This window comes from Syngnathus acus, chromosome 3, assembly GCF_901709675.1.
Source record: "Syngnathus acus chromosome 3, fSynAcu1.2, whole genome shotgun sequence".
In the NCBI taxonomy this organism is placed as follows: Eukaryota; Metazoa; Chordata; class Actinopteri; order Syngnathiformes; family Syngnathidae; genus Syngnathus; species Syngnathus acus.
In genome coordinates this window covers 782,579-799,838 of record NC_051089.1, presented here as the reverse complement: position 1 = coordinate 799,838, position 17,260 = coordinate 782,579, and the positions used below count along the sequence as shown (strand labels likewise).

The 17,260-nt window shown below is 46.1% G+C and overlaps 1 protein-coding gene across 1 annotated transcript in view; it reads left to right on the top strand.

The window, feature by feature from the left end:
* The window catches only part of si:ch211-186j3.6 (neural-cadherin), a 106,929-nt gene that overhangs the window by 88,091 nt on the left and 1,578 nt on the right, over positions 1-17,260 (top strand). Inside the window, exons 29-37 of the mRNA XM_037246953.1 lie at positions 166-293; positions 2,918-3,045; positions 3,196-3,319; positions 5,949-6,129; positions 7,663-7,829; positions 9,469-9,733; positions 10,508-10,691; positions 13,062-13,306; positions 16,940-17,094. Of these exons, the coding sequence (XP_037102848.1) occupies positions 166-293; positions 2,918-3,045; positions 3,196-3,319; positions 5,949-6,129; positions 7,663-7,829; positions 9,469-9,733; positions 10,508-10,691; positions 13,062-13,306; positions 16,940-17,094 (1,577 nt within the window). The remainder of the gene's footprint in view (positions 1-165; positions 294-2,917; positions 3,046-3,195; positions 3,320-5,948; positions 6,130-7,662; positions 7,830-9,468; positions 9,734-10,507; positions 10,692-13,061; positions 13,307-16,939; positions 17,095-17,260) is intronic.

Sequence of the window (17,260 nt, the reverse complement as noted above, 5' to 3'; positions counted from 1 at the left end):
TGAAACTTTCAAAAAATCTTTTGACACGATCTTTGTTTTGCAGATTTTTACCACATGGGTCCACGTTGATGAACGAATGTTTGACTGTACACGCCGATGATTAATCGGTGCTTTCAGAATGTTGATAGAAACTGATCACATTTTAGCGTCTCCTTCTCCACTCAGAACTAATCGACGGGACGCCCTCGCTGAAAATCAACCACGGCTCCGGCACGGTGGTGTTACAGTTGCCTGGCAACATCAACGTGGCCGACAGGCGCTGGCATCGGCTGGACGTCCGCAGCAACAGCAAGGTGGGCCACAGTTTTTCCATTGTCTGGTGAAGAATATGAGTTCACAGGTAGTGAGCTTCTAAAATGAAGTCAACCATTGAAAGAGGAGCAAAGTTGTTTTCTGTCCTGGCCGAACAGAGAATAAATTGAAAAAAAAAAAAAATCTCAAAGCTATTCCGCAGGGGTCCGTCTATACTCGGTCCAGTTATTTTCAGGATTTATATCAACAATATACCCCAAGTCTCTTGCCCGCCAACAAGACAGTTGATTTTTCAAGCTCCTTTCTACACACCAGCTTCATTTCAATCACATTTCTCTCACATCTTTTTGCATATTCATTTTTCCTGTGGTGGCAAAGTTGTTGAAGGTGTTCAAGAGTCCTTGAGTGAGAGAGACACTCTCTTCCTTGTTCTGCAATGTCTTTCAAAGCAGTCAAGGAAATTCCCTACAATGCAAAAGACTAAAAGAAACAAGAAGTATTCATTATAGGTAGAAAAAGAAGTTGATCTTTACAGAAGTCTTGTTGACTTTATAGACGAGATGCCTTCAACTTACTTTTATTCTTAACGGCGGTTTCGGAAAAAAAATCAAGTGCGTTTTTGTGTCAACGTTCTCAAAGAAGAAGAAAAAAAAGCTCAGAACCTGAACGAGGCGAAGTATGCTGATTTAATACAAAGAAAAACAGAGGGGGGGATGAAAACAACACCGATTGGCCACTCTTAAGGAAGAAAAGGTTTGCTTTGGTAGAGTCAATGTTTAAAGTTTGCAGATTTGTGCCGACTTCTGCCAAATATGGCATAATACGCATAAATAAATCACAATTAAAAACGAATGGTATTCAATAAAAACATCTTATTAAGTCATTCAAAATGTGATGATATTATCAAAAGTTTGGTTAAAAATTAAAATGCTATTAAAAGTGAGTTCATTATTTAAGTTACTCGTTAAAGTTAATAAAATTGCTATATTCTATAAATCTGACATGGTCATTAAATAGGTGACTGGTGTTAGCAATCGGGCAATGTAATTATTTTGCATTCAAGTTATACATCTTTTTTTAATTTTCATGGCCTAAAATAAAGGTGAAGCAGATCTTCATTTTTTTTTCCCGACGTCTTCCATGGGCTGGAATCAATTTGCGCTGAATAATTAGCATGTCATCTCTCATTGCAGGTATGTTGCCTTTCAAAATCCTTTTTTCAATCGCCTTAAAGCGACCTCTCGTTACCAATGGAGGGAGGCAAGTGACGGACAGGAGGAATCCTCCGAGCCAGCCTCCTCGCCAATCGACACCTTACCTCAAATAAATGCAGTGTTTAGCTTAGCACCGGCCTTTGCTATGATCCAATTGTGTCAGCGAGCTTCTCACCTCCTTAGTAAAAGGTTTGGAGCTAAAGGCCTCCTCTCCACCTTTTCTGATTACGATGTAATAAATGCCAACTACGTCATTCTATGCATTTGCTGATAAAGTGGCCTTCATCCGCAGCAGCCACGTTCTCACTTCAAATAAGCGGGCAGAAAAATGCCCTCGGCCACCATTTGGTCCCTTGTAAGCCCTCTTTAATGGTGTCGTTCCCCCACCGCATGAAAGCGACCGAGCCCGTCACATCCTCAGCCAAGAAGAATTCAATTATCGGCCATCCCGGAAGGCGTTCACCTCCGAGGACCGACGCCGTGCCGCTTGGCCTCGTTTTTTGGGGGCTTTCATACTTTGAGAGTGGCTGGCCGGAGGGTGTTTTTTTCTTTTTTTTCTTCCCCTTTCTTTTTTACTTGTCTCCCAGCAGCCAATCAGGACACGGCTTTGACCAAATTAGCGCAGGGAAAATGTAACCTCAAGCGATTATTAATGAATTGAGCTTTTACTTTCCGACACCAGAAACATTTCGTTCTCTCTTCATTTGTCGCCTTTGCCCGCAAAGTGCTTCAATTTAGTCGTTTGGTGGTAAAATGTTGACGTTTTTCACTCACCCTTGAAAGCATCAAAGGAAGTGGGAGCGCCTGATTTGGTCAGCCCGATGAGCTCCGGAAATATTTGGACGGCAATAGACGCCTTTCCTCAAATATAATATCTAGCAGTTGACTTTTTTCCACTCAGGAGATCATAAAAGCCTCATCTCGGTTTCAGTACGGCCCTTCTTAAGCCTCACCTTTCTACACTTTGAAATAATGACTTTTTACATTCCAGAGAAAATTCATACTTCACCTCAAATAGATAAATACACTGTACTGTAGTCTGTCTGTCTCGCTGCCATTTTCTCTGGAGTAGAACATAATGTACTGTGTCATTAGTGGATGTCAAGTGTTTAAAAGGTGCTGTGTTGTTGCCATGGTTACAGTTGGAGAATGGCAAGCGGATTAAAAGAAACCTTTTGTAGCATTCGTTCGGATGCTACAAAAGCACCCCTTGTTTTGCTCATTTTATGCAAACGCGCACTCAATTGCAGATTTATTTGGGCATATGTTCAACGGCATTGTTAGCATTTATTAACCTGTATGACCTTTGATATAAATCCTAAAAATAATTGATATACAATTCCGTGATTAAATGTCTTTTGTGAGCGCTAGCTCGAAAGCACCATGTACTCCGGTTTGAATTTTCAAATTTGACGCGGCCGTGACGTGAGGTCTTTTTCCTCTTCTCTCAGGAAGTTCGCTTCACCTTGGATCGCTGCTCAGGGGCGGCCGTCAAGGAAATGGAAGGTCTGGGAAGTTGGCTGACCACTGAGGATCACTCGTCCTGCGAAGTCACCGCCACCACGCCCAACACCGACCGGTACGCCTCCAGCTTTTTTCTTTTTTAGAGTGACACCAGGAGCAATTTTCTGTTCTTGTAATTTCTACTTCACGATCAGCAAAAAAATCGTCCGTCGTTACCGATACTTGGTACCGGTACTCGGCCATCCCTAATATGGCCGCTTTGCAGATACCTGAACACGAGTCAAGTGTTACAAGTGGGCGGAGTCAACGAGGATATTCCCTACATTTACCCTCAGCTTCAACACAAGCACTTCACAGGATGTATACGCAACCTCGTCGTGGATAGCAAGGTAAAACAACACACGGTAAAATAGCAAAAAAGCCTTCACTTACTTTTGACTTTCTTTTATTACAAATTATTATGAAAAACAAAACTTAAAACTTTCTTTTCCCCTCCAATAACTTCTTCTCAGGAACAAAATTCTCTGGTTGTTGGGCCTTTATAATATATAGAACCATTATTATTAAGTCATATTGAGAATGAAAACAGTAAAAAGTAGGGTGAACGTTGTCTAAATTGTCCCCCTAAAGCACTAGCTGAATAAACGACACTCAAACGACATGACACGCATTTAAAGCGAATGACAATTGCCCCCGACCGAAAAAGAAGAAAAAACTGTCAGCTCCTGCCCAGAGGGAAGACAGAGTTCCTATTTTGTATGGTCCTCCATGTCCCCGCCGAGTGCACTGGCAAGGTGAAGTGGATTTTGCAGTCAGACTGCAAAGAGCGCCCGCCTTCCAAGCCACTGTCAAGGGTTTCTTTTACCTTTGGCTGCTCCAGCAGAACAATTCAAGCTTGACTAAAGTGAACACGGCGCCCTTTGTGAGCCTCCAGAGCCTGAAATGTGAACCCCAGATCCTGTTTTCTGCTTAGCCTAGCATGGCGCTAACCTGTGACTGGCATGCTTTTACCTCACTGGCCTTTGAAAGCTGCCCTGCTTTTTCAACTCAAAAAGTACTCAAACAATTTTTCCGACATCTGTAGGGTCCCATTCATTCCCATCGGACCGAATAGGACACTTTCCGCTCACCTCTTTTGGGAGTCGAAACAGAAGTGCCAGACATTCTTGGAAAGTTATTCAGTAATGACGCAAACAAAAAGTTGGATTGGACTTTTGAATTCAGGTAATAAACTGACATTTATCAATTTGGATACAGGCTCTGTTGAAAAATATACGCAACCATGATGAAGTCCCCCAAGACTTCATTTACAACAAAGTGAGAATGACTTGTGTGAGTCGTTTGAATCGCACTCTGACACAAAAAGGCAGAAAATATGAAATATGGAAAGCATGTACACTTTTATCTGTAAGCATACAGTAGACCTCCTCATGAACCCGAATGGAGCCGTGCAATTCAATCAAAAAAGTGAAGACGATTTATTCTGATATGACTTCAAGGGACAAAAAAATTCTGGAGTTCATCGGTTCGACAGTTTTGACGGCTGGCAAATTTCCTCGACTTTGTGTCTAGCTGGCTAGCTAACTCGTTGCTTGATGGCACAGCAAGCAAACTACTTGAGGAGTTGGGACTGTCAAGAAAAAGACCAACACTGAGGCAAGTACAGGACGTTGGAAGGGCCAAGACAAAAACCCTTGAGACATCAAGACCAAGCCTGAGTCAAGACTGACACAGAGAGCTTAATGAGTTGTCACAGCCAAGCACTTGACATTTTAAGACAAGATCAAGACTTTGAGCTATCCAGTATTGGTCATTTGAGTCCTTCCTATGACTTTGAGAGCCAAACCTGAGTCAGACAAAGACTGAGCGTCAAGACCAGGTTGGGATCAAATCTGCTTGAGTCAAGATTAACCAAGGTTGAGTCTGACCAAACCTTTGAGAGTTTGAGGCCCGAGACAAGACCCAGACTTTCCCAAGTTGAAACCAGACTTTGAAGTGTCTCTGTTGAGTCTTAAACAGAAATGAATACCCAGCCTGAGCCAAGATGGCGTTTTGAACAAGGCTTGGTCTTGAAGCAGAGTCAAGATGAAGCTCAAGCATTCTAAATGTGGATATCGTGGAGCCCACCTCTTTTAACTCCTCTTTCCTGCTTTTGTATGAACTCTGCTGTTTTGTCTGGGAGTTGAAATCATTTTTTTTTTATCCATTCAGTTGCCTGCCTTACTGTGGACTTCTTAGCCATTGATCTGTGAAGCTTAGCAGCAGCCAGGAAAGTAAATGTTGAGTCATAAATCAAAAAGTGAGTAGCAGAGAACATAAAGCATAGAAAGTGGACGTAATGTAAGGCTCGGTGTAAACAAGATCAATGCGTCAGACGTCGGTGTTTTAATAAGCTGTGTCTGCTTTCTTGATGGCGCACACAATTTTATTTATTTATTTATTTTTAAATACAAGTCATGACATCTGATATTCATGGCGGCTTGATAAAGCTGCAGCCTCGCTGTGACTCAATGGATGCTGTTTATAGCCACTCAAAACCAAGACTCAGAACTTGAAGAGCTTGGGACCCCGTGGTCAAAGCCATCCCAAGCAAGCGTTTGCCCTTTAGACCAAAGAACAAGACTTTCTCGGAGTTGAGAGCGAGTCACGACCATAATTAGAAAGGGTTGAGAATCCTCTAGTCGGCCTTTCCTGTTATGGCTAAAACAGAAAGAAGCTTGTCTTAGAGACCAAAGTGGTTCAAGTGAATCATGAGCTCTCTCTTCACAGCTTGAATCAGCGGAGAGGTTTGGAAGTGATCTACATGGTCTACGTCTTGGCTTGAATTGTTGAACGTGGGGGTTCTTCAAGAAGCATAGCTTTAAAGACTCCCCTGCGGTGGACCGCTCATCATTCTCTCTGAGTTTGCAGCAGCTTCTTCAATCGAGATGAGAGCTGCGGTACTTCCTCATCCGCTGCGTTGCTTTTCATGGGCCGCTCTCTTTCTTGTCTTTGTGCCCGTGGTTCGTGTCCCTGCAGCTGTACGATCTGAGCTCCCCGGCCGACTCGCAGTCCAGCTCGCCGGGCTGCCAGGCCACCGACGGCAGCTGTGTCAACATGGGCTACCCGTCGTGCGGCCGCCGCGGACACTGCCATGGAGAGTGGGGCTCCTTCAGTTGCCAGTGTCTGCCCGGATACAGCGGGCAGCAGTGTGAAGAGGGTAACCCCAAAAAAAAATGACGCTCCTTCGTTCGTTCGTTTGTTCATTCGTTCGTTGGGTTGCTCGTTCGTTCAGTTGTTCGTTCGTTCACTCGCTCATCTTGCGAGCCGCTCGTAGAGGTCAAACGACCAAGTTACCTTGTTCTTTTCAACGTTTGAAGGATTTATATGTGATGTTAACACAAGAACAGAATTGATTGAGCGCTAATCAATGAGCAATGACAGGGCCCTTGAAGGTTCTGGAGGTAATACATCACGCAGAAGGAAACAAAGCCTGGCAGGGAAGCTGACAACAACTGGCAGCCAGACAAGCGCTGGCTAAATCACACAGGCGAGGCGTCACTTCCAAAACAAATGAAACAACAGAACATGTCCACAGCGTGACAGACAACTCCAAAGGAAGGAAACAAAACGTGTGAAAATCAAACGCAGTGACAAAGAAACAAGTCGTAAAAAAAAAGCTCCTACACCAGCGCAGCTACAGCACTACCGATCAAACGGCGTCGAGCTTTCTGGCATCCGTTCAATCGTTCACTTGAGATTTGACAGTGCAGGCTTCTGGTATTTACTGCTATTAAAGATGAAGGACAGGCAAAACGTTTTCATTAGTCTGTTCTAAAGAATAGCTGCGCAGTATTAATAATGACTTTGTGTATCCTGGAAGCTCGCTGGAGCACAAAGCTCTGCAAAGGCCAAACACCCACATCTTTGGAAAAAAGACTCATTCCAGGAAGTGGCCGAGCAGGCTACTCAAAACACTGACTCTAGCTAGCTTACCTTTTTGTTAAAGATTAAAAAGATTAAAGTCCCAATGATGGTCACACACACACCTGGGTGTGGTGAAATTTGTCCTCTGCATTTAACCCATCCCCGTGTGATTTTAATCCATCCCCTGGGGGAGAGGGGAGCAGTGAGCAGCAGCGGTGCCGCGCTCGGGAATCAGTTGGTGATCTAACCCCCCAATTCCAACCCTTAATGCTGAGTGCCAAGCAGGGAGGCAATGGGTCCCATTTTTATAGTCTTTGGTATGACCCGGCCGGGGTTTGAACCCACAACCTTCCAGTCTCAGGGCGGACACTCTACCACTAGGCCACTGAGCTGGCGTGACCTTTTTGGTTCATGGGCTAACATAGCATAGCATAGTTATCCTGAGCGACTAAGACGAGAGCAGAAATCACAAAAGTTTGATAGAGTCACTTACCAAAGCAGCAAACGTTCAGGCAAATATAAAAAATAGATATAAAACCCATGACCTCTTTCCTCACGCTTTTGCCCCTGGCAGAGGTTAAAAAAGCAAAGGATCATTTTTAGACGAAACGAGGGCAGACAAAAACAAAGCAGCAAGTGTGCAATTTTGCCTCCCAGCACGACACTCTTAAGCTTGCCGGAATGAAAGAAAAAGTGGAAGTTGCACGCACGGTGGAGATGAGAGACGGATGGACGACTGTTGTGTGAACTCACCCCGGGGGAACAACATCATCAGCAACATCTACAATTTGAGTTTTTTCCTTCTGACACGCTGTTTGTTGTGCAGAGGTTCCCGAGTACTCCTTCGACGGGCACAGCCACGTGCGCTACCAGCTGGCCTCGCCCTTGCCGGCCCGCAGGACGGCGGTGCAGATCCTGGTTCGAACCCGCAAGCACAGCAGCACCCTGCTCAGTCTGAGCTCCAGAGAGCAGAGCGAGTACCTGAGACTGGAGGTAGGACTTGTGTTCTCTTCAAACTCCATTTCAAACTTTCATCCAGCCTCCAAGCCTTCATTTGAAACTTGAACTGTGTTTTGAGGCCGACCGTAAATTGCCATTGTAACTTTGGCTCGAAGCCCAAATTAGAAACCCTGACCGTCCGTGGCTTGATGCCATGTTATTAAAACTTCAGATTGAGGTTGACACGGCGGCCCCGCAGCAGGGACTGTTTACTGCAATAAGCCACGCCTCCTTCCCCGCCTCCTCCAAGATGAGAAGCAAACACGAGCACTCGCCACGGGAGGATCCTGGCGGGACTCCAACTTGCTCACTTTTAATTGGGGCTAAAATCAGGTGGTTAAAAGCAGAAGCCCAGCGGATTGTAAATAGAATGAATTCGTTCACGGCTCAGCCTGGAAACGAGCCGCCGCCGCCGCCGCCAGACTTTTGGGGCCGAATGACCAAGACCGCTAACGGGAAGGGAGACGGACGGAAGGACGTGCAGTAAGGCGTGAGGGGGAGAGAGAGAGAGACACTATGAATATGAGGAAGCTCTCAACGGATGGAGGAGCACAAGTGACAAGACAACTTTTGGAAATGAGATGAGGCGAGGCGCAGTGCAGCACTTCTTTGAAAGCCAAACACTTTCTTGAAACTTCAACTCTGACTTCAAATCCAAATTTCAAAGCCCGGTCGTCTGGAAAGTGTCCTTCACCAGTTGCTTTGGTGGACGGCAAGTTATCTTGACGCTCGTCCAAAAGCTTTATGATGACTGCCCCCCCCCCCCGTCCCCTCTTCGAAGGGAAATGGCCCTCACTTGAAGTGTGACTGTTTTGACATTCTCGTTTACCAACTGATGACGCAGCATCAGGAGCGACTGCGGTTTCAACATTTCGCTCAAGGCTATTTTGACACGGCTCCAAATTCTTTTGACATTTTATTTATTTATTCTATTTATTTATTTAAAATGTATTTCTTCATCAATTTGTTGGGACATTTGAGTTGGGAGATGACTGCTCTACCACGGAGCCACACCGCCCCCATTTGTAATGATTGATAACCTGTGTCAAAAGAGTTCAGTGGCTTTGGCCACATCACGCCAAGGTCCAGTTTTAATGGTATCCATGACAACCAGTTCACCCTGGTCCTGCCTTGCTCTGAATAAAGAGCCAAAGCGGCGTGGTGTGTTTTTTGTGTGCATGGAGCGCCCACGCCTCTTTAGTGTCTCCCGCTGTCATCTGGCTTCATGTTTGCGGCGCGGACGTCTCAGAAGCGGATGAGGAGACCAAGAGAAGGAAATTATGCACAATGGGACACTTGGAGGAAGCCCTTTGAAATGAGCACAAGCGTCCTCCAAAAGCATTTTTTCAACATGAAAGCTGACAGACACTTTTTCGTGCTGCATCCAGTGTGTGCGCGCCTGCGCCTGCCCTTGCGCCTGCTCGCTCGCACTTTATACAGAATTCAGCGGAGGAACAAATGTTTGTGTCCATTCCGCATTTCAAAGTGTCTGAAGTACCAAGTAGTGGTAGTAGTAGTAATAAAAATAATATGGGCGGGTTCAAATCTGGGTTGCGGACTGGGTTAGTTCGGTTGTCAAACCTTGGTTAGGCTTCTAAACAAGGATTGTGCTTTCTCCTGGTTGGCCAATCAGATTTATCAGGGCCTGCTGGGTGTCTTCTACAACTTGGGCGACGGCGACCACAACCTGAGCGTTCCCACGTACCGGCTGGACAACGGGGAATGGCACCAGGTGGCGCTGGAACGCCACGACAACGAGATGACGCTGCGGCTGGACGGCGGCGGCGGCCGACGGGAGGTGACGGGGGCGCCGGGACGCAGCCGGGAGATCGTCATCGACCCCACGCTGGTGGTGCTGGGCAACGCTTTCCCCTCCGCCCTCAATAAGAGCTTCCAGGGTGAGTCCACGACAAATGGCCTTGGCGCTTTTCGTACGTTGACTCCACGATCGGCAGCATTTTTCCCAATTCAATTGTATTCTTAATTCTATGGAAGGCGATTTCACGGGACTAAGAAAATAAGTCGAGCACAACTCCCATTTCTTTCCTGGCAGCGTTTATGCGCCTAAAACCGCGCGTGCAGATAAGAGAGCGTTTTGCGCTCGGCATTCATTAACATGTCGGAGAAAATTACAAAAATGCAAACAAAGCAAACAAAGTCGTCACAGCAGAATGCTCAAAGCTGCAGAGGAAAGTGCGTGTGAAATTCTTCGGCTGCCACAAGACAGCCTGGCACACATTCCGCCGGAGTCAAAAGAAAGAAAGAAGACAGCGTGCGTGCGGGCGAGCGGCTTTTCTTCCGCATGCATCCTCCAATGCAGCACTTCCAAAGTCTCCCAGTAGTTACTGTCTCCGGTGCAACAAATGAGACAAGAGCGCGCCTGCCTTTTTTTGCCGTCTCAAGTTAGCATTTAGCTTTTCAACGATGAAACGTTGCCACAGAGCTTTTTTTTCCCTTGCAACAACTCTGAGCCGGTTTGTTAGCAGGAAAAACGTGAGGCAAATGTGGAATTGCCTCACGTCTTTTCTTGTCATGTGTAAAACACGTTTTTATTTCTATATTTCCTGTACCCACACCGAAGACGTACACCACAAGTTGTCTTCAATGTATTTTGTGCAAAAATATTTTTGTCAACTTCAATGTATTTCTTGCGCGTTTCAACATTTGCACAGGCTGCATGAGGGATCTGCGGCTGAACGGTCGGCACCTGCCGATGGACGGCCAGAGCTGGCGGGAAGGCGTGTCGCAGATCAGCGCGCAAGGCCTCTCCTTGGGGTGCCCCTCTGACTCGTGCAGAAGGAACCAGTGCAGCCCGCCCTTCACCTGCGTGGACCTGTGGCGAGTCCACGAATGCAGGTGGGCTAAATGCGGCGTGCCTACCTGCGTGGCTTCGGCATATTATTGGGAATGATGCTAACAGTGGAGGAAGCGGAAAGTCGTTAGTGTGCCGAGTGATTCTCTTTGAGGTGGGAGCCAAAAGAGCTTCCTGGCGCCACTCAGAAATGGAGCGCAACCAACTCGTGCTCCGGTGGACTCATTAAAAGTTAATGCGGATGTTTTCATTTGCTTTCGTTTTGGTCAGATGACGTCCCGGCCTTCTTTTTTTTTTTTTGTTCTCCTCGCCCACCCCACCCCACCTCACCTGGTGCCTCTCACCCTCTCTGGTTCTCTTCTGGTCTTCCTCCCCATCCTCTTTCAGCTTGTGCTTTTCTTTCCTCCTCCCCTTCTGCCTCTTCCTCCTTGTCGTTCCCTTTCTGCCTGTCTCCTTGCCCCCTGATCTCCTGGTCCAGCTCATTGTCTTGCTCCTCCCTTTCTTCTCCTCATGACCCTGTTCCTCCCGCTCCTCCTCGTCTTCCCTTTCCTCCTTGGCCTCCGCATCCTCCCCCGTCTGTCCGCCCGCTTGGAGCTAATTAGCACGATTTCCGCCTCTTCGCGTTTAATGTGTCGGCGGCGGCGGGATCCGGTCCCGTGCGTCTTTTCTTCGTTGTGCCTTTTCATCCGACTCCTCCGCGTCCCTTCTCGGTTTTGACTGGGCGAAACGAAGCGGCGCCGCTAAGTGCTCTCTTTGCATCGCTGTGTAGCAGGCGTGGGCCGAACCTGCTGACTATTTGCATTACCAAGAGTCATGTCACCCTCTATTGTTTTATTTTTCAGTGGTCCAGCCGTTTGATTGTTTATTTTTTCATGTCATGACCTCATATGTTAATTGATTAATTGTACTTCACAATGAGAAATCATTGTTGTATTATTATTATGATTAGGATTATGATTATTTCTTTCTTTATTTCTTTATTTATTTAAGTTATTTATTTTATAAGACGATGGTGCTTAATATCTGTTGTTGCTTTTTCCTTTCCTGGGCTGGTTGAAAGTCATCTTAGCTTTTGTACGGATACCAAGAGAGATTATTTTTTCATGCAAACTGGAAAGAAAATGCACACAAGGATCAGATGCGCAATTGTGACTCTTCTCACTGTTTACTCTCAAAATAAACACCTAACGCCGGGTTTGTTTTGGGGGGGGTGTTCTTTCGCAACACGGCAACAACCCGCTAGCTGATTAAAATGAAAAAAAAAAGGGAGCATAGGAGTCTTTAAGCGCATCGTCTGCCTTTTTCTCACAAAGTGAGGCGACGCGCTAACGATGCCGTAAAGCGTCAAGTGTCAGTGATAAAGTCTACTAATGACGCCGGGAGCTGCAGACTACATTTAAATCAGACGTTTTCATTTTTATTTCTCTTTCCTTTTTTTTTCGTTTAAAGGGGGCAAAACATTTCTGGGCAGAGAATTTGCATGCATAAAACATGTTGGTGCGTTTCCACTCCCGAAAGCAGAATTTTTACACTCAGATCTCATTAACGGCGACTCCTTGCTAACATCAACACGCCGAATGATTGACACATATTGCTGTCTTTTTGGTTTTCTGTCAAGGTTTGTCTCTACTCGCCAGCAATCGCCCTTCTCTGGTCGTTTTTGTTCACATTTTTGGGGGTTCTCTTTGGCTATTTATGTCTATTTGGAGAATCGCAGCTACATTTGACATTCATTTAGATGGGTAAATGATTCTATTTTTTATTATTTATTTATTTTCCATTTCCAATTTCGCGGACCACCCACCTGCAATACCCCCATGGACCACTAGAGAACCACTGTTTGACAATCTCCTGCTCTGTCAGAGTGGATTGCAGACGGCCGCCATCTTTTCCTGTCCTATTGTGTCAGCACGTCAATTTGCCAGCAATCACTCTCGATATCAATGACTTTGCTCGTCTTTGAGAAGTCGTCTTTTCTTTATATTGGAGCTAGCGGCGTGGATAAAACCCAATTAGGCTTTCCAGAGTAGCGGAGGCAATCCGCAGGCCGGATTGAGTGTCCGGCGGGAGCGGACGCGAGCAGGTGTTAATGTTGCCGTAAAACGTCCCGTAAAAAAACACACGCGCCTGTAAAAAGGTCAAGCAGGAGAGTCTACTTGACATTTATACGACTTTAAAGCTAATCACAATATCTGACTTTGTAGTTATTGGTGCCAATTGGCGATTCCATTCCTGTGAAAGTTATTCTGGTTCAGAGTCGTTTTTGCAGAAGATTCTTGCTCGCTGTTGACGGTTTTCTTTCTTATTTTTTTCTTTCCAGTAGATTGCTGTTTACTTTCACAGGTTGTTGTCGTATTTCACAGTAGATTGTTGTTGTCTTTTCAATGCAAGCCTTTCTTGTCTTTGTCCCCCAGATGCCCTCCGGGCCACATGATCCGCGTGAACGGCAGCCGGAAATCCTGCGTGTACACGATGTGCGCCACGCGCCCGTGCCACCGCGGAACCTGCGTGGCGCAGTCGCCGACCAAGTTCACCTGCCATTGCCCCGACGGCCACCGGGGGCGCCTGTGCGAGACCGCACTGGCCGTCTACAGCGACGACGTCGGCCTCAGCTTCGGCTCGCTCTTCGCCATCTGCATCTGCTTCATGGCCCTTCTCGGTAATGCCGGCCGTCTTGGATCCAGCTATGTTTTTGTTGGTCCATCTTTATTGTCTGTCTGTCTGTCTGTCTGTCTGTCTGTCTGTCTTTCTTCAGAAAACATTTAATATGCTCTTGTATAGGCAAATACTGTCCATTCTCAAAGCAGAGGTCCCTTATTGTTATCTGTTTTTGAGAACTTTAGGTTTGTTGCACCCACAACACTGGTTTCTGACTCAAAAATGTCAAAACAAAACCAGTGGCTATACATTTGTTTTTGCAATACCTAACTATAAAAAACAAAGGCATGACTAGGTTTCAATTCCACAATTACTGAGGTGAAATATTTGATTGCGAATGTTGGGAATATGCGAGATTGGGAATATTTGTGGACTCAGTGTGGCACCTGCTGCACATGCTGCTCATTTGCATAATGTGGCGTTATTTCAAAGATGTGTGGGGTTGGATCCCTCGTCAGCGCTCGTGATGCCAGGGAGCGTCTGGAAATGACCTTCAATATGCCCAACTTCATTATTCCTTGTTTTATTGGATTCGTCCCCCTCAGCTCATAACCTTATTAACCTCTTATTTTTTATTTAATTTTCTTCTCATTCTATTTTTCATTTGTTTCTCATTTCCAATCTGCCTTTTGTTCCCCTGTTTGCTTCATTTTACTCTGCTAGTTGGAAAGCATCCTTGAGAGCTCTGCGTTGGAATGTTGCCAATGAGACACCTGTGCGATTTCTCTTTGATAACTCCCCTTTAGATGATGAAAAAAAAAATCCATATAAATCATCACCTTCTCGCAATTTTGGCCAACCGTTCAACCCGGTCCCGTTCCACCTCCCCTCCCCTCCCCTCCCTGCTGCGTAGAAAGACTTTACATCTGCTTTGACATCTGATCATCGCACAAGGATTCATCGTTGCATGTTGTTCTTGTCGTCGTTGGGCCAAAGCCAAAAGCATCGAAACCCAATCGTCGTTTTGCCGGTGTTAAACGCGAGCGTGGCGAACAGCGGCCTCCTCCCTTCTGCTGTTTCGGAGGCTGCCCGGGGTGACAAGGAGGTGCCGCGGGGTACGAGCTGTTGTCAGCGCCGCCGCAATGTTCGCCTTATTGAATTGAGGACGATGGCGCGCACAGCAGGCGGCTGGCGCAGATCACGCAGCGACGTAACCAGACACGGCGTGCAAAAAGGGGAAGATGAGAAACGGCGCTTCTCGCCCGCAACCGCTGAGGAATGACGCTTCTTGCCTGCTTCTCTCCACAAAGACAAAACCAAAAGTCGTTTTGGACGGGTAAAAGAAACCCTTTTGTCCTGAAATCTCAAGACAAAGCAGATTTGATGACATTTCCTAACCCTTGCCAATCCCTTTGTCACGGTAGCTTGTGGTCTGGTGCCATCTTGTCACCTTGGCAGGGTGTCGATGGCGCCGTGATTGACAAGCGTTGTCTAGGCGCCAGTGTCATCGGTGATCAGTCAGTGGGGACCAATCTCGCCGCTGATTTCAATTCAGCCCAGTGTCGTCCGCGAGCGCCGATTGGAGCACGGCCGGCCGGCCGGCAGGCAGGCAGGCAGGCAGGCAGGCGCTGTCACCAAAATCCCAGTGGGGTGTTTGTCTTTGCCTCATCGTGCAAGATGAATGATTCATCTGATTGCAGTTGATCATGTGGACAGAATGTGGAATGAGCTGAAGACATGAAAGATGCTTGCTGCTGCTCAAGCCATCCATTTTTACTTTTGGAGGCATTTGCTCTCATTTTGCCAAAGAACTACTGGAACTGTAGCGACATCTTATGTTGATCCAACTATCTAAAAGTACAACTATAATTTGCCATTTCAATTAAAATCAAATTAAAATGAACTAATTCATTAGAATTTAATCAAATACAAACAATAAAACTCATTTAAAAGACAAATTAATTCATTGAAAAAAATCCTTGATTTCATTTTTCTCATCAATTTTGTAGACCCACTTCCTGTTTGTTTCTTTAAATTTTAAATAACGCCACATTATGCAATTGAATACCATTTCTCATTGTTCCTCCAACCCCCCTCCTCCCCCATAGTCTCATGGCCAAATTCGCTTTCATCCCACCCGAGAGACTCCCGTTCCCAATTGTGTGAATATTTCCTCTCAGAGAAAGTGAGAAACATCCATTTGGACCATTGTTTTAAATCTTCTTGAAGTCCACATTGACCTGAGAGTGAAGAAGAGTTAAGGAGTCGGAAAGTCGAACCGAGGAGAAAAAAATCCAGGAGGAAGCTTTGGGACTTTGGAGGCTGCGAAAACAAATAAACACATAATGTTTCACTCTCATGCACGTGCACACGCTCGCACGCACGCACACACACTGTCAGAAGCACTGATCAGCTCTTCCATATCTCTGTTTGCCCTCCAGGGAGGCCTTTTGAGCCCACAATATCCATCTTGTTCTTGGCCCTGACCTCTGCTTACACACACACACACGGACACACACACACACACGGACACACACACACGGACGCACACAAGCACGCAGCACTTGGCCTGTAGGCTGTGTTGTTTTTTTCCCCCTCTCTCTCTCTCTCTCTCTCTCTCTCTCTCCTGGCGTCGGAAATCGATGCTAGCGAAGCGCGTGTCTTGACAGCAGCTCATCTCAGATCTGTGTGTGCTGGTGTTGCTTTCACATTCCCACTATTTTTATTTTATTTTTCTGTTTGATCTGCCAGCTTGGCCAAACAAGAACCAATCAGTTACTGAAACTGATCTCAGACTCGTTTTATTTGCTTTCATTTTGTTTTTTGGACTCATTTTCATTAGTTTTCTCATTTTATTCAGTTTTTTTTTTTTTTTATATCTAGCTGCTTTCACTTTTTGATTGTTTCTCTATATTTTCCCCGGCCACTTTTCTTTTGCTTTTTTGGGGAACCATTTCACCAAATATCTGTGTTTTTTTTCTTTTGCTCTTCCTCAACTCGTCCTCCCCCTCCTTCTCCTTGGTCTTCATCGTCTCCTTCTTCTCGCTCGAGCGTTGCTTTGTTTGATGGAGCAAATGTGCCAGAATGGAGTTACGCCGCAGCCGTAAATGACTATCGATCGCCCCTTACCTGCTTCTCCTTCCCTCTTCCGTCTTTTTCCAGCCGAAGGAGCGTGAGGCGTATTTGACGGTCAGCTGACGACGAGCGGCGCTCGTCAGCTGGTGACACATGGCCGTCGTCTTCTTGTGATGTGCGGATGAAGTGTCCCACATTGACGGCAATCAAACGAGCCGGTGTTTTGTCGCCGTGACGGACGACCCAATAAAAGAATGGCAAAAACCTAATTGGGATTGATGCCTGGCTTTAAGGATCCGAGTGACAGCGTGCCACATTTTTACAACGACCCTCCCAAAATAGTGAGAAGTAAATCAATCTGGGAATAAAAAAAATATATATTTCACCGAAATGTTTGTGATCAATGAAGTTTTTGCTGAACATTGTAAACAAAAATATGGGTAGAAATGGATGACATAATCAAAATAAAATAAAAAAAGAACTGGCATCTGTCGTGTACATCTGACCTCAGTGATAAAATGCTAACTGCCTTAGCATAGTCGGAAGCTAATTTCCTTCCTAGCGCTATCTTTGGCCAAAATGCAGATGAAAGCGCGATGCTGATGATGGTGCATTTCAGTGCTGCTGCTGGGCATTTTCCTGTACACACGCTGGAGGAGCTACAAGGGCCTGAAAGAGGGCGTGTACCACGTGTCGGCGCACCACGACGGCTGGGAGGACGTGCGAGAGAACGTCCTCAATTACGACGAGGAGGGTGGCGGCGAGGAGGACCAGGTACCCCACAAAATACACACATGCAGCATACAGTATGTTGTTAGCTTGCTTCAGTCGGGCCGTGTACGCAATGTGTCATTGGCGCACTTCGCGCGCACACATCAGATGCTGATGCTGTAACCACGGCAACAGCAAAGCTCAACCATGTCAGATTGTTGGTGAAAGC